The sequence below is a fragment of the Tachypleus tridentatus genome, chromosome 10 (assembly GCF_004210375.1).
Source record: "Tachypleus tridentatus isolate NWPU-2018 chromosome 10, ASM421037v1, whole genome shotgun sequence".
Classification (NCBI taxonomy): domain Eukaryota; kingdom Metazoa; phylum Arthropoda; class Merostomata; order Xiphosura; family Limulidae; genus Tachypleus; species Tachypleus tridentatus.
The window spans coordinates 179048157-179075565 of NC_134834.1; the positions used below are offsets into that span (position 1 = coordinate 179048157).

The window sequence follows — 27409 nt, forward strand, 5'->3', positions numbered from 1 at the left end:
AGACTTTTTGTGGTTGTCTGTTCTTTTGAATTCTCTTGGGGTTGCTTTCTGTTTTCTTCCCATTCTACTTGTTCCACCTTCCACAAGTCAGGTTGTTAATACTCTTATCAGTTATTCTTTCTTGGAGCCAATTCTGGCTCAAGAACCTTCAGTGTCTGCCTCTTCCCCCTTACACATCTATAGTTTCACTTCATGAGCAACACTTGGGTTATATAAGTTATTTTGAGAGCTGACCTTACATTGTGCTATCCTAATTTTCTCAATTATCATTTCCCTCCACTTCTCTGCCTCATTGACATTTTCCTAAGAGCTTCTTGATTCTCATTTAGGGTGAGCTCAAATATCTCCCTTGCTTCTTCACTTCATGGAGGTTTTGATATTGAAGGCTCTTTATTCTTATTCTTGTGCAAGAGGTTCTCTCACTTCTGGAGATTTTGGCTTCTTCTTTTTACCTTTGCATATCTCTCAAGGAGTTTTGAGGGATCTGTGGAATATGTCCTGCAATTCAATATTTCCTTGTGTGCCTCTCCATTTTTCTATACTTCCCTCTCTGTCATGGTGACTTGATTGCTACAACATGATTCAGGGTCTTTGAGCATGCTCTCTCTACACCTAACTTGCTCCTTTGCATCAGTAACTTCCTTTTCAGTTGGGAGAGGGAGGTTCTTGACACTTTCACTCTCCCTGTGGTATATTCTCCAAAGGAGTGAAATCTGTTTTTCAGTATTCCAGAGATTACTGCAGCTTTCCAGGTTTGCTAAAATCTTTGGCTGTGGTTATCTTCCTGATTATCCATTCCAACATTTATATGGTTGATTCTTACATAAACCACCAGGGCAGTATTCATTTTTTGGAGCCTATGTTTTATCAACTTTTTCAACATAAGTTTATCTGTTTCAATGATTGCTTGTTACTAAGTGATATTTTTCAAATGTCTAACCTTTTGCTTGATACATTCCTATTTTTTCAATTGATTTCTCAATCTGTTCTTGTGGTCAGCATCACTTGGTAAGTAATGATTACATCTTCTTAGATAGGGTCATTTAGAGTGAGTTACAACTACTGATGGACACCTGGTATTTCTTCACTGAAGAGCCACAGGTACTTCAGGTTCTGGTATTAAAGGTGGTATGTAATTCAGTTCTACACCTCTATTATCCTCTCAACCTGTGGTATTTTTACTCCCACCTGATCAGTGGTGGGGGATTACTATCAGACTTACTGGTCACAGGGATTGTAGTAATAGTTGATCCCATCTTTCCATTTTGTTTTCCTGTTTTATTGTTGTGCCTAAATCAAAAAGAATTTGATTGATGATCATTGTTCTTTCTTATTTCAACCCATTTGATCCTTGAAAATCCATAATAGTGTAATTTCTCATCTCCCATTAGCATCCTCAACCAGGTCTGTGGATATCCAAGTTTGTGATTGCTGAGGCCTTCCTCCTTATTTCCATTGTGAATTCAGTTTGTCTAATGCTACATTTTGTGCCTTTGGTCTAGCATCAGCATCACATTTTCTTCTGGGTTGTACAAGTTTTAACCATGATTTAAGCCCAGTTTAGCCACCTTTCTTCCAGTTCTAGACTAGGTTGGGCTCTTAACTACAGGGGTGATTCTTTCTCTTTGTGTCTGTGGGCTTCTCTTGAATTTCTGATTTTTGTGGATGAAGACATACTATCCTTTCAGTAATCTTGTAGCAACCAATTTCTTTAATCATGAACAACATCTCGGTTTTTGAGTGGTGGTTGGTTTAGGTCAACCTTACCATTATAGCCTATCTATATATGTATTTGAGTATAAATTTCTACTAACACTCTATTTTGAGTCTGTTTCTTCACAGCTTCTTCTCTTCGGGGTTGAGGTATGCATATCACAAGCCAGGTAATCCAGGGTATATGAATGGACGATGAATCTTTATTCTGCATCAGTAATTTAGATCTTGCAATTCAACAGGCAAAAGTGAAAGGCCTTGATCTTTTGCATAGGAATACCCTCATAAAACATTTCATCAATTCTACAATGGACTCTTCACTTTATTTTCATAGAGACATGCATTCTTGGGGCTGTTGTTTTGAAATTTGGTTCTTTTTCTGCGGGGCTTATTCTAAACATATCGGCATCCTAGCTTGCCAGTTTTCTGTGGTGATGATTTTCTTGGCAAATTGTCAGTCTCAGCCCTAACTTTCTACTGACCAAATAGATTTTCCATTGTGAGGTTTTCTGTTAGGTTTATTCTCATTTTGGGCCTTCAATTATCACTTTTGCCATTTGTTGCTACTCTCAGCTATAAGCTTTGGACTCTTTGGTACCTCATCCTCAGGCTTGAGTGATAGATGCATTCCATCTTGATTGGATGGGATTGCACATCTATGCTTTTCTCCCAATTCATCTATTACTCAGAGTTTTGGCTATGTTTTAATGGTCTATTTATGAGTCTTTGTTAGCCCTAGATTGGTTGGCCTAACAATGATTTTCTCTTCTGCAGTATCTTCAAGTAATTCCACCTCTGCATCTTCCTCTTTATTTTTAATGAGGCATCCTTAAACTCGCATTCTATACTAAGACTTTTCCAAGCTCATTGGGGTTTGACATCTAAAGTTGCTATGGGTGTGCTGTACAAAGAGTTTGTACCAACCTTATTAGATATGTACACCATATTTTGTTTTGACCTAGTTTTTACTAGTTCTAGCTTTGTCTCCTGTTGTTTAGGTCAGACAATTTTCAACTGCTCTTAGTTATTCTAAACATCTGAAGGTTTTGGATTTCTCCTTACTATCCAGCATTCTTCCAATGGTCTTTTCAGTTACTTAAACCAGTATATTAGGGTGGTATTATATGCCTTGTCTTGACAATCATTCAAACCTTTAGCTTCATGTACCATGTATCACCTTTCCTTTAATAGGTAGTGTTGCTGGTATGCTAATGGGATGGATTGGAGATATTGACATATTTGTGGGACTTTTTTATCTCTCCCCACCTATACCATGATTGGTCCTTTCTTTCTAAGTTTCTGGAAACCAGGGAAGGGGATACATCACTTTCCACAATTCTTTTGCTTTATATTTCTCACCTCTGCAGTCAATTGTATGCCAACAGTTGGTTTTGTCCTGCAGGTTGGGAGATGTTATATTGCTCACTCCTACCTCATTTTGTGGTGATAGTTTTAACTCTGTATTCATAGGGATCATTTGGTTTTCTTAGATTTTCCTCAGTTTTTTTAGAGATAAATATTCAAATATTCTGGACTTTACAGGTGAGGAATCTTCTGAGATAAATATCAGATTCAGCACATTTGTTTTTTGTTGCCCATATCACTTATCCTCAGGGGGGAGACATTTTTGGCTGGCATTTGGACTTCTCCAAATGTTTTTCTCACGTAAAGAATACAGTTTTCTTCAGGAAGTTTTCCACTACTCCCTATGGCCCTTCTTTTGTACCAATGTCAGTTTAGTATATTTTTCATGGAAAGAAGTAAACTATTTCCTCATAATTCTAAATATGAAGTGGTCCCATTTTAGCTCCTTGGTTGAGCACAGTGTTTCATGCCCTAACTATATTTCCAGAAGTGAGTGGAATACTCCTTGCCCATTCGGTTGGAGAATAAAGATGAATGTTCATAATTCCAGACAAGATGAGTTCTGTTACCTTGGGTTGAGTAAGGCACATGCAGTCCCATTATTCCAAGGTTAAGGAAAATATTTGTATTGTTGTTGCTTATTTTCTCATTGTGATTTTGGTGGTTTGAATCACTTCATTACATGGCTACAGGTTAGGATCTAATCACACATATATCTATATCTAGAATTGTGGTCCAGCTGCCTTAGCCACCAGTGTAGGATATAGGGACCAAGACCCCTTTATTCCAACCATGAGTAGTGGAATCTTGATTATCTGGTTGGAACTAGCCTATAATGATAATCATTTATGTACTGTTTCTACCCTTGATCCAAGAACTGTGCTCCAGGTGAAGAACATACTTGCTCTGGGTATAGTGAGGTTCCACCACTTAGGTACTACTATCTTGGTACAACCTTGATTTATGCTGGTACTTTCTTTATGGATAACACCCTCACCAACCCCTCCATCTTCTCAGTGTGAGATTATAGCCATAGTTTTAGTGAATGGCAAGTATGCTTTGGAAGGTAACATTTACCTAAATGAAAAATGTATTTCCAATAATACTTACCTCCACTGATACTTTTCCACCTTACCATCCCACTAAGAGCTGGTGTTAGTGACTTTGATGGTATAAGTCTTGAAAATGTGGTTACATTATCTGAGTGAGGCACTTATACACAATGTCATGATAGAGGGTGCAGTGGTGTGGGTGGAGAGATCTGCAAATTAAGTATTGCCAAGGACATTTAAGTGAGTTATAAAAGGCTGGAGCATTCAAGACAAATGTTTAGATAGGTGAAGCCAATGTTGGAATATCTATGGTGTCAGTGGAGGTAAGTATTATTAAAAATATATTTTCAATTTTGGAAAATGTTAACATCTCTGTTTAAGAAGGATCCACTCTGCTATCAGGTGTTGTTCCACCAGGTGACCTTCAGTCTCTCTGAAGTTGCATCCATGGTCTTTCCCTTTCTGTCTGCTTCAGAGAGGAGCTTATTTTTGTGGATGATCAACACCAGATCTCTAATATCTTCAGTGTGGGATTTTAGCTCTTTGTAATGCAGAGAAGTAAGTAATTATTCTTAAATTAACATTTTAATTACCTGAAAATGTATTTTGGAATGATATTTATTTCTCTGCACCACCTGTCACTCTTCTTCCCCACTTCTAATACACTTTGACTCATCAAGAATGAGCCTGTATGTTAGTGCTTACTGGAATTATTATACGTGGAGGTCTGGAGGACGTGTTGTCTTTTTGGTGGAAGGCTACAGCATTATTACAATAAGAGAGCCACTAACATGTAATCTTATTGTATCCAAATGTGGTGAAAAATGTATCTCATTTTAACAAGCCTAACTGCCATGGCAAGCAAATGATGTGTGAGACACATTTATTTTGTTCAGGTGCTTGAGAATTTTTACATTTCTTTGTGTTGTGTATGGTTCATTATTGTAAATATGTATGTATAAAAGAAAATAAACAAAGTCTAAGAGCATTTATAGCATGATGTACATTACATATGAATAATAAAACACACAATTATTTTACTAATAGCCAAAGAGAACCTCTCAACTACTGCTTGCAGTATTATCATCAGTGTGCTGGTGATTCAGCCAATCATGATGTTCTGGGATGAGCACAGTTAGTTGGCTTGTGTCTAATGTGCAATATCCATGCAGGTTACTTTAGATTCCACTTTGTAAGCTTAAAAACGGGTGTTGCAGAATTATAAAAATAATTTATTTAATGTGGAATAAACAAGCAGAAAACAATCTTATTAAATCATTTAAATGTAATTAATAATCTTTAGTAACACATTACAATATGAAAAACTTTCAAGGGAAACAGTCAAAGTTTCTACTGTATCCCTTCAATTTTGATACAAAGGGTCATGGATTTCTTAACCATTAGAACATAAGAATAAAACTGTGATTTAAATAATGTTTGTAAGTTTATGTATTTAGTGAAATATTTTGATTTTTTTAATGGTCTATCATGAAATAATGATAACTATATTGTTTGTGCAAAGTATCTATACTTCATTTTGTTTTCAAAATGTGAATATCAGATTTCATTAACAATATTCTAAAACTTTACTTGACTTGAAAAATCTGGTTTATTATTATTGTATTAAACATGTAGTATAAAGAACTTTAGTTTGTCTATTCCTTCCATTAGATTATGCTATATCTTGAGATGTGTACTAGAAGTAATAGAATAAATAAAACAGTTAATGGAGTGATTTTCAGACAAAATGTTTGAGTTAGTTACAGAAGGACATTAATATATGTAGAATATTTCTGTAAAGCTTCACTGATACAAAAAAAAGCAGTATTTTTCATAAACATTTCATTTGCTGCAAAATACTGGGTGTTCGGAAAGTCACTGTGCACTTGTATATTTATTAACAGACATGTTTTAATATAGAATACAGGAGGTAAATATGAATGACAATTATAAAAAATGTTGAAAGTGACTCCCATTGGCATCAATACAGGCCTGGATCCTTCTTATTTTATTTGTAAACACTGCTATCAGTTCCTGGCTTGAAATAGACTGAATAAAATATGATTACAAAACTGCACAGTGACTTTCTGAACACCCTGTATGTGGTCACATATTCTTGTTTGTTTTTGATATTTAGTTTTAAAAGAACAAATTGCAATAAAGTAAGGTTATTTAGAGTGGCTACTATTTAACATTTCTATATGTGCATTTGGTTGGATTCCTCAGCCATAGTGTCTAATGTCTTGCAGTAGGAGTATTTAGCTAAGAATTAGGAACTTTTTAGTTCATAGCACAAAAATAATAGTTTTTTTGTATAACATAGTTAAAATTAAAACACCACTTCAATTGTTTGTTTCTCCAGTGACTATATAAATTTGTTTATCATAAATGATTTGTTTGGTTTAAATTTTTATGAACATGTTATTTGAGTTGAATTACTTTTCCAAGTGGGTTATTAAATTTAAATAGATATTTTTATAATTGTTAAATGGATAAATAAACTGGATACAAACATGTTTTCTGAAGGCAAGGGAACAAAATACACAAATGGATTGAGTTTGCTGTGCATGTACTTCTTTTATAGTGCTTAGTATATGCAAGAGAAAATTATACATTTTTTTATCTAGTGGATATAAAACTGTTTGTACCACAGTAACTATGTAAATCTGTATGGTGCAGTCTGTTTATGCTTGGCAATTTGTCATCTGTAACCTTTCCAAATAATATATTTTTGTTGTAGTAAAATAATTGAACTTGTATCTTGTTTTGTATTTGTCTTAATTCATTTGTCCTTGCCCTTTAGGATCTTTAATATGTTTTACATCTTAACAGAAAAAAGAAACTGTTATCCAGAGCTGAGCTGGAAATCCCATGGAGGCCTCTTTATAACTTATATAAAAATGCCTTGGACTCATCTTTTGAACACTTAGGGATGTTATTGTTACCTCGGTAGGTAATTGTGATAACATTTATATAAAAGTGATATATATTTCCTAGTCATAATTTATGAAATCATGTAACCTATGTAAGCTTTTTGAATAAAATGAGTTAATTTGCTTCAGAACAGATTTGTTGTTAATTTCAGTTTGTTTAATAATCATATCTTTATTTTCAGAAACTTAGAAGATACACTGAAGACAATGATACGCTCTTGCAGAGTGTAAGTTCATACAGTGGATAGCTCATTAAGGAAAATTTTATTAAGAGTATCAAAGATGATATGACATTAGATGATTTTAGAATTTAGTTACCAAATTATTTGGTACCTTAAAAAGATTGCAAACAGGATTATGTAATAAAAATAAACTTAAAGAATTAGATTAAGTTACAAGTGTCATATTTTTGTTTGTAATTTTTTAACCTACATGTTTTCTTTATATTACAAACTCTTAAGTTGAAATATTTTTTTCTTAACTGAGCAACCTTTTATGGGACTGTTGTTTAAAGAATCACAAAGTTTTGAACACTTAAAGTTTGATGCATCAAGAGTAGTTTGAGTTTCTTAAAGATAAAATTATGTGCTGCTGTTATAATACAAAATATTCTTTCATCTGTAGTATGTTGTAGCATTTCTATGTTGTATAAGAATAATTTGGTAATTGTTTTATGAATTAATTTATATGTTGACATTTTATTAAGTGTATTGTAATCTCTTTTGCATTTTTCAACAAATAATTGTATCATTTCGTGCCATGTTGAAATGTCTCTGGTAGGAGAATAAGGCTCAACTGTTTCTTTCTTATCTATGTGTATGACTCATTTCTGGTTAAAAAAAAAAAAAGAAACGTAATTGATTTAATAAATCATTCAGGAACTCAGTTACTTGATCATAAATAATATCTGTGTTTATATACTTCTTACTTTAATAACAGACTACTAATATCATACATTAACTCCACTCACATAAAATAGCTATTCTTGTTCAGCTATATGCATAATTTTTTCACATGTTACAAGTTTTGAGGTCTTATATACCCCACAATCATTATGGTTCAACTGCATGTTGCTTGTAAATAGTTGTGACAACTTTTCGCTAATGAAAGTGAGACATACTTTCCTGAGCTATGCGACTCCCTCTATTTGATTCTACTGAACTGTCATTTTTCATTTGTCAGTGCTGTTGTCAAGACATTTTTGTTTGTGCTCACTTCATGTTTTTTTAATTTCATACATGGTGGAGATATTTTCTGTTGTTTTCCTACTACAGTTTATCAGTTTTAAATTATAACTTTCCTTTATTGTTCTTCACTGAAGCTTATGTTTCCACTTTTAAAATCTTATGATTTACTTCCATTCAGGTGGCAGTACTCAAGAGAATGATTGTTATTTGAGTTGACCTATGTCGGGCCTCAATTTTGGGATGGCCCCACACATTCTGAATATGGTCCTCTGATTTTGGACAGATAAGCTGTTAAACTGTTAATATTATTATTTGTAGTTATTTGGTTTCGGTAACATATGTTGAGTTAGATTTGTACTTACTTTTTGGACAGTTAGTCTTTGTCAATTAAAGTTTAGTGATACCTTTTATACCACCACATAAGATTAGGTTTAACACATATCTTTGTTGTTTGAAGCTTGTCTATCATTTATTTTACTGGTAAATTGTAAAGTAGGTTAAATATAAATATATACCTACTTAATTTTAAAATATAGTAACTATTTCACTTTCCTAATATGATTAAATATTATACTTCTTACAATTAATTTTGTCTCTGAGGACACCTGGGGCTGGGATCCACCCAACTTTTTCCCTATATTGCGTGCTTTCCTTCTCAAACTGTCCAGACTGTTTGCTATGATGTATATTTTGACAATTTCCTGCACCTGATTATGATTTGACCTTCCCAGGTCTCTATTGCAAAGTTTTTTAGGCCTACCTCAGTCCTTTTTATATATATAATTCATAGTATCTTTTTTATTTCATTTTCCTCTTTTTATGGACATTTTGGTTCATGCTGGGCCTTTTTGTCTCTATTTTGAGAGATGGTGCTAACTTGCCTTTACCCTTCATGGGCTTTGGTTACTTTTGCCTTAGCTTACCACCAGGCAGATTGTTTTTTGTTTTCTTGCTTCTCTGCACTTAAAATTTCTGTGATCTGTGTGTGTGGCTGACCCTGTTAATCCTGTCTCTTTATCATTAACCAAGTTTTTCAGTCTTTATCTTCCCCTATTGCCTCCTCTACTGGTATTGTTTACTATACACCACCTTTCAGAGGTATTTCATCTATTTTTTGGAGATTTTCATGGGATACCTTCCTCCTTTTTACCTCCACATTGAGACAGTTTCCATCTGGGGTATTTGATGTTTTCCTCATGTATGTGGCCTCTTTGCTTTTGGGATCTTCTGGTGTGAGTCACTGTCATGAATCAAGTTCACTTCCATTTTTAATTGAGACTTATGGATGTTTTTTTCTTTTCCACTGGTCATTTTATTTGGTAAGATGTTATTCCTATGATTTTAACTTCACATGGGGTATCTGTGTTTTTGCATTCAATTTTTACTTCTTTGGCTGCTCTTTTTTATCTTTAGCTATTGCATTAAGTTTCAAGCCACTGAATGTGATAGTGGCATGTGATACAAAAATGATGATTCTATTCAGTTTAGAGTAGGCTGGTGGTTTGCTAGTGTAGATGATATTTCCTCTTATATGGTGCTCTATCTCTGAATGGACATATCCAAGGAGATGTTGCTGCTTTGGAGTTAGCTGTCAAAATTGTAGTTCACCCCTGTGATTGGGATTCCTCATCCTATACTCATATGGATGTCAGTTGCTAGTGAATGGATTTTGGATTTGTAGCAAGAACAGTCAACCAAGCCTTCACACATATATTTCTGTTGTCTCTGTTGCCTCATTCAGTTGGCCTCATTCATTACTAATATGTTGTGGGGTACAGTGGATGAACATGCAAGCTGCTGTGGTTCTTCCTCAAAGAGTTACATATTCCAAAGATGATACTGTGCTGGGGTATGATTGGTTTTGAGTTGGATATTTCACAATACATAGAAAGTTTTATTATACTGATCATTTGGATGTCAGGTTCCCAGCTTAGTCAAACATTTTATCACTTTGCTGTCACGTGTCATGTTTATAGATTGGTGGATATTATATTTTCGTGTGGTATACTGAACTTGAGGTGAAGATGGTATGATTCTCTTTCCTACTCCCACATGGATGTTGGTTACTTGTGGCTAGGTTTTGGATTGTAGTTGACTTGTCAGCAGTGTGATTCTCTTTCCTACACCCCACATGGACATTGCTTACTGGTGGCTGGGTTTCAGATTGTAGTTGATTTACTGATGGTTGGTTTTGGATGAATTGATATTCCATTCACAATCTATTGTGCCCTACCCACTCTACATCTTGGGGCACATTCTTCCTACTTTCACCCATATTACTGTCATCTGTGGGATTGAGATTCAGAGATTTGGTGGTTTGGATCCCTGTCATTCCATTGTTCTCTCCCTTTAGGATGTGCTCCTCCATTTTACCACCCATGTCTGCATCACCTCCTTGCACACAAGGTGGGAAGTATACATGGTACTGAAGTGGTATTGTCTCCAACATATGATCATTCACTGTGAGGATCTTGCCTTTTAGGACATTTGTTAGATGCTTTTGAAGGATGCTTCTTTCTTTGATTCTTCCATATACACTGCTGGCCAAAATCTCAAGGCCAATGAACATAAAGAAAAAAATATCCATTTTGCATTGTTAGACTCAACCACTTATTTGAGTAGAGCTTCAAAAGATGAAAATAAGAAAAGGGAAAATGTAAGTAAAACACTTTTTTAGCATTTAATAAGGAAAATGTGAACACTATGAAATTAGCCTAAATACAAGCTGGTTAAAAGTTTAAGATCATACTGAAATGAAGCATTAATCGGTAAACACGTAACAAAATTTAGTCATTTGTGTTCAAGCATTATCATTGTCAGCATCTCCCAATGACATCTCCTATGTTACATTGGGTTAAAACATGGCAAAGGCTAAAGAATTGACACAGTCTGATTGTGGTAGAATTATTGAGTTGCAAAAGCAGGTCTCTCTCAACGTGCCATTGCTGGTGAGATTGGGTGTAATAAAACTGCTGCTGCAAATTTCTTAAAAGATCCTGAGGGATACGGAACAAGAATTTCAAGTGGTCGGCCCAAGAAAGTTTCAGCGGCGTTAAGCAGGAGGATTTGACGGGTTGTCCAACAAGACACCAGCCAATTGTTGAACCAGATTAAGGCCCTCACGGATGCAGAATGCAGCTCAAGAACAATAAAACGACATCTACGAGAGAAAGGCTTTAAAAATCATCAACATATTCAAAGGCCATGCCTCCTTCCACACCACAAAACAGCTAGGTCAAACTTTGCTGAGAAGCACCAAATATGGGATCTAGAAAAGTGGAAGAAGGTTTTGTTCTCTGATGAGACAAAAATTTAACCTGAATGATCCTGATGTCTTTTAACATTACTGGCACGATAGGGATATCCCACCAGAGACATTTTCTACACAACACAGTGGAGGAGGTTCCAACATGATCTGGGCTGCTTTCTCCTTCCATGGAACAGTGGAGCTTCAGGTTATACAGGGGCATCAAACAACAGCTGGCCTTCTGCAAACTCTTATATCGACCATGCCAAAGTGAATGTTTGCAGTTATTTGCAATGTCAGCCATGCAGTTCACTACTGAGACCTCTTGTTGGGCATTTTCTACCCTGTTTAGGACTTCCTTTTGGTATGGCCTTAAACTTTTGACCAGCTAGTATTTAGGCTAATTTGGTAGTGTTTACATTTCCCTATTAAATGCCAAAAACGATTTTTATTTTTATTTTCCTTTTTCTTATTTTCATCTTTCGTAGCTCTACTCAAATAAGTCATTGAGTCTAACAATGCAAAATGGATATTTTTTCCTTTATATTCATTGGCCTTAAGATTTTGGCAAGCAGTGTATTCAATCTGCGATTCTAGCTATTTATATGAACAGATGTACTGCATTAGTAGTTATAATTTTCCTGTAGTAAAAATGTATTTCTAATGGGTACATACTTCTCAAACTTCCCACCTTTTTTCCTCAGTGAAAACTTGTGGTTCCTTTTTCTGCCAAAATTTAAAGTTATAGTTTAGTACAATAAAATAGAGGGAGTCAAATGTGTCAGAAGAGTATGCCACTTTCTTATTGGTGGAGAGTTGCCATATGATGATTTATTTGTGAGATGCAGTTAAACAATGTTAATTGTGGGGTATGTGAAAGCTCAAAGCTTATGGCATACAAAAGAATTTTGGTTATAGAGGACAGCACTGAAATACAATAGATATTTGTGTGAGAAGATATAAATACCTGTTGGAAATACATTTTCAGCATAGGATAATTATAACTTTGCTTTCTTTAGCAATAAATTAAAATGAATTTAGAGAAACTTGTTTTGGTATGCTATTCCATTATAAGATAAATTTTGATTTTCCTTTGCTAAAAAATGAGTTTGTTTTAACCTTTCGATATTAGATATTTTTCAGTGGAATCCACACAAGAAATGTTGACAGAATGGCGGCCTCTGATATGTCCTTTTGATGTGACTATGAATAAAGCTATGATGTACTTTGAGCTCTTTTTACCTACTCTGTTGGGCCCTGATAATTATGATAAAGGATTCAGGTTGGCATAACTTTTCAAGATTTGAAATAAGCCATAGAAGTACTGAAGCTATTAAATAATGTAATATAGAATTATAGAATATTGGCAATGCATGTATAGTAAATGTTTTTTTTAAGTATTAGTCATGAAAACAAAATGATTCATAGCAACTTCTGTGATATTTTTGAACAAGTAACATATTAAGTTTCTACAAAATTTTTTACAGTAAATTTTGGTGTGTCAGTTTTCAAAAAGATATTAACAGCTATAAAAGGAGTGGAAAAAATTAATATATGATGAAGTTTTCATGATATTGTGGTAAATGTCAAACATTGCAATTCCTTAAACTACAAAAATGTGATGAAACTTGTATTAGTTTCTATGCATATGCATTTATAGTTTATAATAGAAATTCCATTTTAGGAGCTGTGACATTACAAAATGTATCATAGTCATAATAAAAGAGTTGTTATACTTTTCTCACATCCTTTAATGGAATAAAATCTTCCAAAAGGAACATACTATACTTGAAGTATTGTTAATGTTTTTTTCATATTAAAAATGAGTTTTTAAAACTTCATGCTGTAACTTTTTAGTTGATTCATAATTGTTTACCTTTATATTTATGTAAAATGTGACATACATGCCACATATATACTGAAATGAACATGTGATAAGGCTTCATGCTCATGTAGCATGCCATCTATTTCAGGTTATGGTTTGAAGAATTTATGGAGATTTGGGATTCATTTCAAAACTCTCCTACATGGGAAAATGTAAGTATCTTCTACCTGTATTTTTGTTCCAAATTAGCAGTTGTATATGTGCAAGTTCAGTTATGAAATTACATTGAAAGAAATTTCTTGCTTTTACATTTCAGTTTGGTTATTTATTCAAGGTGTGTTTAACTGCTTTGTCTGCCAAACAACAATGACAGTCATTTTTCAAAACATTTGATATAATAGATACACAAACAAGGTGATTTACATTTTAAATAAATTGACTGCTTATATTACATTTTTATATTTTCATCACTATGTAGTGTTCATAGTTGATAACTTTCATGCTCACCTAGAGTTGTGCCTAAAAATTTAGTTAAAATATGAGGACGTAACTAATAGTAACATTTTTGACACATTCATCCTTGGATACAACCTAAATTATAATCTGGTAGAATGTGTGTTCTATACAGCATGAAATACATTGTCCATGTAAATTAGTAATCATGCCTCACCTGAAGATGGTCCCCTTCCAGTGGCCTGAAATACTACAGTTTTAAACAGATAACAAAATTCCAATGTAAAGCTTATTTCATTATTAAACAGCTATGATTTGTTATAGTAATAGAACACTGATGTCATTAAAGTGTTTGGCCAACTGTAATAGGCACAATGAAGTGTATTATAATTAACTTCATTTATTACATCTAACAAATTTATTTAATTTTTGAAACAAACAACATGGAGTGTTTTTGACCACTTACTTAAATTTGTACCATCTATTCATTATATATCTAAAATATTGAGCACTGAAGATTTTGTAATTTACAATAATCAGGGGTGTAAGTATGTTCTCACAATTGCAGGGGGGGCTTTGTGCCACAAGGGAATCCAAAGGATCTGAAAGCGTAAGAATTGTTGACAAGTAGAATAAACGTATAGGGCCAAATTACTTTTAGTATGTGTGTGTGGGAGGGAGATTGTCTTTTGTAGTTGTGTCACTGATTCTAATAATAAGTGATAACACAAATTATGTTACTTGCTCACATGTTTTCAGCATATGAAACATTAATTTCTCAGTCATCCTGAAGATAAAAAAGTTTTTTCACAAAGTACCCAAAGTAAATAAGAAAGATCATTTTAAATTCTAATACTTTTATTTGGCAAAACTTTGTCACAGGCTCTTCTTCTTCCAGTAATTTCCTCTTCTCAGAATAATGCCCAATTTAATTTAACTTAAGTAGCACCTGCTTTTTCCATTTTTGTATGTCAAGATAAATTTACAAATCCAGAATTCCTGATCTTTTCATTTACTTACTGTGTTTTATATTTTAATATTTACCAGTTGTTTAATAGGTTTATTGTGGAATTACTTATCTGTACTGCTAAGTTTATGTTACCCTAATAATGATGAACTTGAAAACCTGAAAGTGTGAAATCCAAATTAATATTGGTAAAAATATTGTTAATTGCCGACTACAGATTTTAATGACGATACAAGTGAAATACTTGTCCATATCAGACTTTACATACTCTTGTGAATTGCCTTGTCACAATCTTTGTAATGATAAAATAGATAGGTAAACAAGTAAAATACATTTAAAAACATTTGACCAAGTGCTAAGCATGTTACTCACAAGAATTTCACTTCTGAAGTTAATGGAATATAAGCCTACAATATGTAGAATTAGTTTGTAGAATATGTCCAGTTAGAATTTTTGAAATACCTGTAAGGCATGTTATTCTGAGGTTAAGTACTCAAAATAGTCCAGTTATTGGCAATGTCGTTTAATGGAAAATTCAGTTGTTGAAACATGTCACACTTAAACAAAAATACACTGGACTAAAGTTATTTAGGTGTTATCCACACTGTTATCTGTGAACTTAAATTCATCATAAATATACACATCACCCAGCAGTTACTTTAATTACATATACTTTAAGGTATAGAATAGAAAATGAATATATGTTAAGAACATTGAACATAAGAAAATTATGATAGAACATCAGCTTTTCTAATTCATTTGCAGACAATCTTCTAGTTTTAGAAAACCATATAAATATGTTTTTAATTCCACATGTAAAAATTTTGTGATTATAAAGTAAAATATAATGTGCATTTTGTTTTCTTCTTGCTTTTAAGCAAAATTATGTAATTCTTTCAGAGTCTTGTTTGGCTTTTTTCTCGACTTGCTCATGACAATATTGGCTACATTGACTGGGAACCTTACATTCCAAAAGTAAGTGTTTGTAACTACTATCTGCAGATAGTTCTAAGTTTTTAGTTATACATTGTTTGAATACTGTGGCATAATCATTTACAAATTTTGACATTGCTGATGAGAATTAAATCAAATGTGTTATACTTCATAGCGGGTATTGTGGTGTATATTTCAGTGAATTTTGTATGAAATGGCATTGTGAATTTCCAGTTTAAAATGAATATGATGATTGTAATTCTAATTCAGGGGCTAGTTATGGAGAAGTTATGTGAAATCCAGTGCTGGTTTAAATTGTATTTATTAAACTTTAGTGAGCAACACCTAACATAAACCTATGAATAAAGAAAATTATGAATTCTGAAAAGCTGTTGACATTCATAAGCAATACCAGTGTATGTAGGAAACTTTCACTTCTTCTGGCTGTTGTTGTTATATCTTCAGCACTTTCGTGATGATAGCTCATGACAAAGATATGAAATTGACAAAAGTTGTTGTAATTATATGACATGATCAGACAGTATTTCAGATACCAAAATAGCATCAAAATTTCAAAGTTTATTACTTAATCATCTACACTTTGAAATATATTATCCCTTTCTTAAAATATACAAATATAATATACACTGTAGATCAGGGGGTTCCCAACCTTTTGGCACTCGCGACTTGAAAACGTAATTGATGAAATAAAATTAATGTTATCCCAGGGGGTTGGGAACCCCTGCTGTAGATGCTGTAAATGGAAAAAAACCACCAGTTTTCGAACCATGAGATATGAGTGTATGTTTTAATGAATGTGCATGATGTATTTTAAATAAAAAATGTGTTTAGCTTTATGAGTGTGTAAAAATTTACAAAGATCGACTTCAGCCCGAAGTTGTGTATTTGTATTTCTTATATATTGACTTTTATGTATTGTATCACAAATAGATAAGTGTACGTGATATGGGATCAAGATGTTTGTTAAAAAAGAACAAAGTGATAATAAAGTTGATAAACAACCAAATGTAAATATAAGTTAAAAATGAAAACACAATTCATGCATTATTGTTTTATTACTAGTCAAACAAACTCTAAGTTTAATAAGAAATTTTCTTTCTTGAATTTTACTATTGTGATATTTATGTTTTTATTTTTTAGATATTCACCAGACTTCTTGACAGCTTTAACCTTCCTGTTGGTCAGAACAGTGTTCAAGTTAACCGAATAAATTCTACATTTGATGTAGTTCCTTCCGTAAACTGGATTGCATCAATGTTGGTATGCTGTATTTTCCTGAACATTTATATTTTGAAATCTAAAATTAATTAGGTTATATTTTGGGACGTTGATAAACTCCATATTATGTTTTAATCAAGGCATTCATTTTCATTATATAGAAAAGATTAATTTTTTAGGGTCATCTACTTGTAATATTTTGAACTTTTTAAACATGGTAGTTCTGTGAAAATAAACATTTTCAAATCATTCATGTTTTGATAAGATGGTATCGCATTCTTTATAACTTTATATATATAAATATGTGTGTGTATTTGTATGTGTATATATGTAAATTTGCATGTTTTATGTCCTTAGACGTTCATAAGCAAAACCATCTCTGTACTTCAGAGCCCATTTTAATTCAGCAGGTAATTATGGAGAAGTTGTGTGAAATCTAATGCTGGTTTAATTTATATTTTAATGTAACTTTAGTGAACAATGCCCAACATTAGCCTGTGAATATAGTAAACATTGGATCTGGGCCATTTCTTGTTATGGTTGTATTAATCTGGCCTGTTCATCTTTTGTTTTTTCATCATCAACAGCCTCTTCTTCTTCCTCCATTGTGATTCATTTTACATTAACCTGAATATTTCCTTTTTCATTGTAAGGTACAACTTGTTGAGTACTGCAGAATTCTGTTGGTTGTTTTCACTTTGTTTGTCCATGGAGTTTACAAACGATTCGTCCATCTAGTTTAATCCTACTATCTTTCCTCCTCTTTATTTTATCATTTGAAATGACAGATCTTTCACTGGTAATACAGACATTACTCTCTACTGGTCCTGACTTTTTTACTTAAGTAGCTGAGTTTTTTGTTTCCTTTTAATTAATGTTTGAATGAAGGGATGTCCAGTTGATCCATTTCTGGTTTTCATTCCACTTATTCTTCAAGAAAGAACCACAGGCTTTATCCAAACGTTCTTCACTCCTTATATGCAACTAAATCTTTCACACCAGACTGCTTCTTTGTCTTTTCAATTTTGTGTTAGCTGTTACTGCTTCCTTTCAAAGCATTAGCCACTGGTTCATGCTTTGTGGTAATGTTATGTACTTAAACACTTTGTCTGCCAACACACTCAGTTATTGGTTTAAGGTTCTTGTTGTATTTATCAATTAGCTTTTATTCATTGCTTTTACTGCTGCTCATTGTTTTTTGGAAGACAGGGTTCACACGCAAATCTGGAAGTCATCAAAAATTTTGAAGAAATACCAAACTTATTTATAAGGATTGAAAATCTAGATAAATGATGTTCCTTGTGTGAAAGTCTTGAAAGAGCTTGTAAATCTACTAGTAGCATAGAAGTACAAAACTAATTTCTTGAGGAAAGTTTTATTATTAAAATAGATCTGCAAGTGGCAGCTTGGAAGAATTGTCTATAAACAAATCAATCAGTAAAGTCCATGACTGCCTGGAAATCTCCAATGTACCAAGTTGTGATACTCTCACAGCATCATATAAGAAGATTTATGGCTCAGTATTCTTTATTACACCTGTCTGTAGTGAAATACGAATAAAAAAATAGTAATTCAAGTGAAGCATTTGTCTGTGTTTAAGAAAAATGTTATTCATGTATATCAACAGCTATATATGTTTGTAGAACTGTGTTTGTGTAGTGTTCAACTTTTATACATTCTATTTTATTTATAAGCAACAGGTTTCTAGGTTATTATACAATACTTGTCTGTCAGTGTGAGATAATTTGATAAGTCACATTATCCTAATAAGCTGGTGCTTGCCCTTTCAGCTGTAGGGGCATTATAATGTAACGGTCAATCTCACTATTCATTGGTAAAGGAGTAGCCCAAGAGTTGGCATTGAGTGGTGATGACTAGCTGCCTTCCCTCTAAATTAGGGATGACAAGCTAGATAGCCCTCGTGTAGCTTTGCACAAAATTCAAAAAACAAATAAAAATCCATTGAAACTTATTTTAAAAAGTATAATAATTATTTATAGCTTAGTTCATAGAACCTTAGAAGAATACAGCAGAGAGAACAGAGTTTTTTTGTAATTGTGATAACAATGTAATTTCTTCTAGTTTACCCAGTAAATATAGTAGGCTTTAAAAGCTCTAGTCCAAATGGCACACTTAATAAAGTTGGTGGAATGCAATGCCAAATTTGTGTTGATACTGTCATATGTGGAAACATCTAATTATGTATCTGTGATTGATTGTATATCAGAAGAGGCATATGTTTGACACAAGATATGTAAAGAACATAAAATTGTCTAATAGTGGAAAAACAAAACAAAACACCCCTCCACACACATTTTACATATTCCAGTATTTCCTGTAGATATTAATGTGCATTGATGATTCAAGGAATGGTTATTACAACTATATTTAAAGTTTGAAGTACAGAAAGTATTCATATCTAATATAGAAATTGCAATTATATTAAACTACGTAAAAAAAGGTACACACACATACTGTTACATCATGCAGTTTGCAACAATATATGAAAAATGCATGTTGAGATGGCATAGACTGACAACTAGTATTTATAACCAATTTTAACCCTAAATTTTTATCTTAGAGTTGCTATTTGTCCAAAACCATTTAAGTAATGCATATTTTTGTTATTTTTAATTAAAATGATTGTTATATTGAGGTAACAGCCATGGTTATCAAATATAGCTGTGTTGATGATGTAGATTTGATTTCTATCTAGATTCTTGTCATTTACTGTACTGTAATTTGCCCATTGCTGTTAGTGCTACTTTATTTAAATAAATACTTCACAACTAAGACACAAACTAATAGCAGAGCATCCTGACTATGTAGGTGCTAGTAATTTAAATTCTCAAAAAAAAACACATTTAAACTGAACTGTAGGTAGGAATTTGACTATATGGCACTGCTCTTTGAACTTGGAATAATTAAAATTAAGCAAGGTATATTAGTTATTTTCAGGGAATATTTATTTCAGAAACTTGGTTTTCATGTGATATGTAGTTTCTACTAATACAGTACCTTCTGTTTTACATTCACTGTGTGTGTAGTGTTTGAATACAAAATTTTAAATAATAATATCAGATTCTTATAGACTGATATAAGGGAAGTATATTACAAATTAAATAAGAGAAGCAAGTTAAGTCATGCTTGAACATCATTTGAATTTTAAACTCTAAACAATAAAATGCCTACTGTTATATGTACTAAGTGATCAAGACAACAGTTCATCTCTACAAACAACATTAAAGTTTTTTCAACTATTTTTATTACATCTACTACATGATTTGTTGATGAGAAGTAACTTGAATGTTGCTAGACAACTGTACTTCTTGCATTTTGTTTGTATTACTGAAAGTTAGCACTAGGAGGTAGAGTTTATCCAGTACATATGCATTAAAAATGAGTGCATTTTATTTATAATTTACTGCCTATCTGGATACAGTATTGAAAATCTAGTGAAATCCATTATAATGCAAGTTTGAAAGGAATGAATTGAAGTTTGAAAAAAGTTTTGAATCTTGATGTTGAAAATGTATATGAACCATGTGAACTGGTCTTAGGAACCTTTCTTTGTCACTTTTTTTTTCCAATATTACTCTGTTGTTTCTTATGATTCAAGGTTTAATCTATCTTTGGTGTTGGTTTATAGTTTTTCTGAAAATTTTGACTGAAAGGTAAATTAGCTTTCCTTAAAATTTCATATTGTAAGTTATCCTCACTCTGGTTTCTTGGACTTGGTTGCATTACATTGCAGGATTTGTTATTATTTTTCCACCAGTCATCCTGACTTTGGGGTTGGGAACTGTTTTGATGGAGAAAGCCCTTTCGTACAGCACATGTTATTACCTTTGCTCATGTGAAAATGGTTTCAACTTCTGGTTTGGCTAGAGTGTATATTGATAATTACAGTTTGAAAATATTGCACTATTTCTGTGGTTTTTGCCGAGAAACTAAAGTCTGGCGTGACATCTGAGCACTTCCAACCTTTTTCTTTCCGCTTTCTGAATCATGGGGTGTGACTTGGCCCACTCAGGTTTATTGTGGGATTGAGATGGTACAGCACAAGGCAGTTGCTCATTTTTTTCTCTCATCAGTGGTGTTGATTGCAGGGACCTAGTCTTCAACTAAAGGCTCTGCACATTAAATTTCAGTGACTTTTGTGCAAGTTAACAAAACATGCATTGTTTATCTGCATTTACACACTTTTCAGTGTGAGGTATTCTATATATTTATTTAAAATTTATAATTTTTAACACTAAAATGAAACCAAACTAGCCACCTACCTTTGAAGAGTAAAATCTCCATCCAATTTTTGTACTTTGTACTTAAAATTTATGTTAATGACTTTCTGGCAAGAGCAAGGATGAAATGGTCCATGTAACCATACTTAGCTGTGTATGTATTGTCTAGAAACAGTTCTTGATATATTAAAATTTGAGAGTTCAGAATTATGTTATGATAAAAGTAAGTGATGGGAGGATAAGGTTTAGCTTAGTTGTGTGTTGAAATGATGGTTATTGTCTGGCCAAAGGCATTTTTCATTAAAATATTTGAAACATAGCATTAAAGTGTAAAAATTACAGATTTATACCTTTTACTACTTGCTTAGCTATATCTGAATACTTTATCTGAGACTATCAAAATTTTTCAGTGCAGATGTTTTGTGTGAAGATTTGGTATATCAGAGTGCCAAATACTTTTCTTTTTTTTCAATTTTAGGAACTCTGACTTTGAAATAGATCATATTCTTGGAATTAATGATTGTAATAAATCAAATGTTAACCTAAGTGACAAAGAAAATAAGAAAAGTCTTGATAATACTGGAAAATAACAGAAATCTACAGGCTATGAATACAGTGGTGATAAACACTTTGAACTATAAGCATGCATGAATATATGTTTACATGTGTACATATATACACATACAGCTTGTCATTTTTGGAATAAGCTTTTTTATTTTATGGTTGATTGACCGTATTACTAAAACAATGCTATTAGTTTTCTCCTACCTTGAGATAGAGATATGCAAATTTGTTTTTAATATGTTGTCTTCACGTAACAGTTAAAAATAGTCATATTAAAAACTCTGATGGAACAGATAATTTTATTTAAGAAGTTCAATTAATATAGGTGAAATTAGTAATTCACGAAAAAGTATGCGTTTTTCCTTCATCTGACATTTACTGTTTCCATGATATGCTAACTTCTGCTTTTTAGTTTAAGTATACAACAGTATCTGTAACAATACTCAGATATATTTTTATTTAATAACAGTAAATATTTAATATTAATTATTTTTGAACTAGTTACTATCATGAATGTGTAGATTCATCATTATTGTTCTATGTCGTGTATATAATCAAGAAACAAAGATAAGAAATAAAAGTTTTTTTTTTTTTAACTGTACTAAACTTATTTAACTTAGATTACATTTTGCTTCAGATTTCACAGAGTGGATGTTAATTTTGGTGAATATTTCTAGGGTGGAGGAAGCATATGCCAGACTCACATAGACAGGTTTTTTAAGGCTGTAGCATCATTTTATCATCCTTCAAATATAGGAAGATGGATGGTAAGTTTGGTTAATGTCAGGGTTCTACCTGTATTTGTAGCTTGGAAGAATACCATAACAGCTTCCATGAAATGAAAGTACATCTCTGAATTTTTAAAGTTACTTTATTGTTATATTAAAATTTCTTCACAACTTTATAATTAATGTAAAAACAGATATTGCAATTCCAATTTATTTATATAATTTTCTTATTTTTATTATTTAGTTAAAACTCCATCGTTTTCTGTTCAAGCTTCCAGCTGCTGTTATAAAACGACTTCACAGGTGAGATGGTCTCAGATGTAAGCAGTTTAACATTCTACTAAGACTTAGTTTTTTTATGTTTTTCAGCTCCTAAATAGAATCTATGTGTGTTTGGGAAAATTTAACCCTTTTTGCACATGATAGATGTTAGGACAAAGTTGTATAATGTTTTAGTATAGTGTAGTAGCAGTATGATTTCCTGCCATTGTTTTATTTCAGTGTTAAGGTCTATATATTTGGAAATTTGATAGGTTGTTCATGTACTGAAAAAATTACATGAATTTTGAAATGTTGCAGAAATATAATGTATTCCCTTTATTGTAACTGCATCTACTTCTCTTGCTTTTGCCAAGATTTATATTTTGATCTTCTATCAGTACTTCCATTCCATCCTTACTAGCCTTCATTTCAGTTCTTAGGCTCATGAATCATTACATAAATATGTCACATAAATCACATCTATGTTGGTACTTATCTTATTCACTCTAATTTTTATGCTGTACCAGTTCAAAAATTAACCTATTCATCATTAGTTGTGGTAATATTTTTATTTTGCACTTTATATAATCAACCTGTCTTTTGGTAATTGTGTTTTAACAATCTTTTTTGTCTCTAAAGAGATAAGAATCCTACTGGATGGTTAAATTTAATATTATAATGAGCTCTACAGTGGAAGTATGTTTTATCTCAAGCAGTTAAAACTGTGATGTTTGAGCATGTAGGAGTGGGCTATCTTCAGACAATGTGTGATTAACAACAACTACATAATCAAAATGTAATGATTATTATTGGTAGTGCCATTGTTATAATTTAAATAGTTAACAAAGGTTGCAATAAATATTTGCCAAACATGAAAATGCAAGACATGAAAGAGCACATCTTTGAATTATATGCATTATAATTAGTATGGATAGAGAACAGCTCCAGGAAATTTGTTGGATGAAATTTTTAAAAATTTTGATTCATGTAGCTTCTACTATTTTTCAAATAGAATTTCAGTGTTTGTTTGCTGTTGGTTTTTAAGGGGGATTATGGAATGATTTTTCTTAAAGGTTCAAAAATTTAGGATAGCTCTCTCAACTGTTCTTTGATCCTTGTATTTATTTTTTTTCAGTTTTATCCAAACAAAATCATGAATATGTGTTCCATTTGATTTCATGTGTTATTCTTTTGATGTCTCTTTGTTTTGGATAATTTCTTCCTTTGCTACTCTTTACTTTTATTCCTGGTTTTTGGACAGTTAACAAGTTAATGTTATTATTATGCTTTTGAAGAGATGTTTCTGTACTTTTGTAAGGTTGTTGCCTACGTGTTCAGTAAAATGGACACTGTTTGTCAAACTTTAGCTTTTATAATACATGCATGTCATACATATGTGCAGATCTTGAAACTTAATACTATAAGTGCAGAATAAATCTTACATAATACATTAAAAGCCAAAGATCAAAGATATCTCCATTGCTTGTTTTGTAGGGAGAAGTTAGGATTCATTAAACTGTGTTAATTAACTGAAGTATCAATCTGATAGTGATTTTATAATTTTCTGAATGACCAGTTACAATGTTTTTAGGAACTTTATTACCAGGTAAAGTCAGTGCTTTAAAGATCTACTGCATCTTATTGTTATGGTTTCTCTTTCTGGAAACAATAATCTTAATTTTCAGGAAATAGTTCCTAGTTAAAAGAGGTTTAATGGACGGTTGTTGTTAGAAATTTCTGTGTAATTTTACAAATATTTTGGTGAGATATTACCAATATCTTTCAGTTTTCCTGTAATGAGTGATCTCTGAAAACATCAGTTCAGTGCACCTACTTGGAAGTAATATATGTTTCAGTTCTCTTTTGACCCAATACTGGTTTCCATAACTTTATGATGTAATCACATGTACCTTCACATTTATTATAATGATAGTTTACATTAATTCCTAATATTTAGCATAAAAGAGTAAAATCTGAGCAAAGAAAAATATTCTTATAATGCAAGGCAGTTTCAATTTGTTCTGAATTACATTGGATCAGTATGGCCTAAAACATAACAAACATAGCTAAATCCTGAACATCATAGGAAGATTGAATGTTGTATAAGTTCATATTTTGAGAGATGTATGTCTTTTAAAAGCTATGATCAATTTAAGATAATACTTATCAAGGTTACAGGACATGATATTGCATTCAAAAATTTATTGGACTACTATTTGATGAATTTATCTCCTTTAAGTTTCCTATCAAACTGTGTATTATAATTTAAATTTTTGGATTATACATGATAAATTTCATAATTTAAAAGTATATATTAAACATGCCTAAACATCAATATTTGTGTCATGTGGTATATTGAATGCAGCACTGGTTTAAATTAAATGTTTCTGATGTGAAAATACAAAGTCTGTAGTTTTGTCCAAATTAGAACTTAAATTACTGCTAGAATAAAAAATAATAACATTCTATCTTTTCTGTTTGCTGGGCTATCTCACTCTACTTTATGAATCAAACATAGTGGTCTCTTCTCATGTCATTCACTCTTTTGGAAATGGTCCCTTATATACACTTACTACTATGTATGACATGTGAATAACCAGTTGAGATCTAAAAATGTCTCCTTAATAATTTTCTCATCCATTTTAAATATAACAGCATATGCTCTGTTCTTCAAGACAAATGATACTGATAAGATTTTTGGTTATTCAGATGTATGTATAAAACCTATAAAAACAATTATTTCATTTCACATCCTCCATGTGCAGAATTTCTTAAGGCTTAGCAAGCTGAGACATGTGGCAATGAGAACACAGGTTGAAACTGGAAGAAATAATTGTTTGCTTTATTTCTTTATTTACTATTTTATCTTTTGAGAGTCAGTTTGTAAATAGTAATAACTTATATTTATATGCAGTTTAAAATAATTAAAATGTGACTGTATTTTATCAAATGCTAGTCCACTAAAGCACAGACAAGATAGTTTCATTTTGTAAAAACTAAAGGTCAGTTTTATGTTACTGAATATATTAACATGAGTGCATGTGTGTCATGTTATTTTTACTTCAGTAATGTTAGCCAGTCATGGCTGAATGGCAGTATATTAAAAAATAATAAATATCTATCAACTTATAATATTATGGGATTTAAGCTATTCAGTCTAAATATTTATGTTTGTAATTTATAATCATTCTAGAATAAAAAAGGCATAATTTGTATAGTCATTTCCTAATTTTATATGGTGGTTATGGAATTGGTTAAGTTAACTGAATCCATACAGAGATGTGTTAGTGAAAAAACAAAATATAAAGTATTTTCTTGAGAAATGTTTGATAAAACTATCTGGGCATCATAAGGATTTTGCATGGGAAATGTTTTTTGATCTTAAAATGAAAATTACTTTTCATGTTGCTCATTCAACATGCAAAAATAAAAAAAAGGCATGAGAAAAACATTACTTAAGAAACCTTAAGACTTAATTAAAAAATCTGATATTTTGTGTATGAAAGCCTTGTAACATTTACTGATGTTGTGCCAAATTTCATGAATATATGTTTACTAATTTAAAAGTAAAAGTATGAAAACTATAACAAGCACAAAATAGTTATGAGATCAGTTTAAAGTACTCAGACCATACTGAAAAGAGTTAAACGGTTATGTTACAAGTTACTTAGAATTTCAAAATGTGCTTAACATTTCTCACACTTCATCTATAACTCAACTGTTAAGGTTCTTTCCCTTGCCTGGGTACTTGAGGAGCTTTACATGCCATCTAAAGGTGGAGGATTCAAATCCCTACCCACCAAACATGCTCACCTTTTCAGCTATGGGGACATTATAATGTGATGGTCAATCCTGCTATTTTTCGGTAAAATATTAGCCCAAGAGATAGTAGTGGGTGGTGATGACTTGCTGCCTTCCCTCTAGTCTCACTGCTAAATTAGGGGCAGCTAGTACAGTCGTCTTTGGAATCAAAGTTTGATATTGCTCAAAGCAGAGTCAACCCTACACTATCTCACTATCTGCATTCTGTGTATAAGGATCAGCAGTTTAGGGCTCTACCTTTTGGACTAGCATTGGCATCATATGAGCTTTTTTCAAGTCACTTTTATTTCCTCGGCCTGTGCACACACCATTACATGGACAATTGGTTGCAACTGGCACCATCTTGTCAGTTGCCAGAATGTCACACTCAGATACTGTTTTAAGAGAATGTCGATTGGGTCAGTCTAAAAAAAAAACTGAATGAGGTGCTTATGTATAGTACTAGGATAGAGGACCACATTGATGTAGGTAATGAATACCATGTTAGGTATGAGAGCTATTGATCTTGGTGATATAAACCTCCATCTGAATATACATACAATAACTATGGTTGTATACATGAATGAACCTACATCATAGGTTATGAGTAACTCTCCCTTGGATTGAAGACAGCACCATTGAAATATATTTATATCTATATAAATCAGACCAGTGCTTAGGCAAGCAAAGGAAGAAAACTATCAGTTGAGTAATAGGTGTAGTGTGAGAAGTGTTAAGTATTGTTGGAAATACATTTTCAATTCATGAAAATGTTAATCTACAGGTTAAATTAATAAACATGTTAGAATATTGCTGACTAAATGTAACAGACTTGTCACTAAATTATGTTGTTAAGAAATTATTTTTATTACAAATGTTTATTATAAAAATTATAAACAT

General features: G+C 32.2%; 1 protein-coding gene across 1 annotated transcript in view; it reads left to right on the top strand.

Moving 5' to 3' along the window:
- LOC143228591 (proteasome activator complex subunit 4-like) overlaps positions 1–27409 on the top strand; it is a 125514-nt gene that overhangs the window by 10132 nt on the left and 87973 nt on the right. The window contains 8 exon segments of the mRNA XM_076459817.1: positions 6963–7079; positions 7246–7290; positions 12630–12779; positions 13471–13534; positions 15643–15717; positions 16837–16956; positions 22397–22486; positions 22692–22750. Of these exon segments, the coding sequence (XP_076315932.1) occupies positions 6963–7079; positions 7246–7290; positions 12630–12779; positions 13471–13534; positions 15643–15717; positions 16837–16956; positions 22397–22486; positions 22692–22750 (720 nt within the window).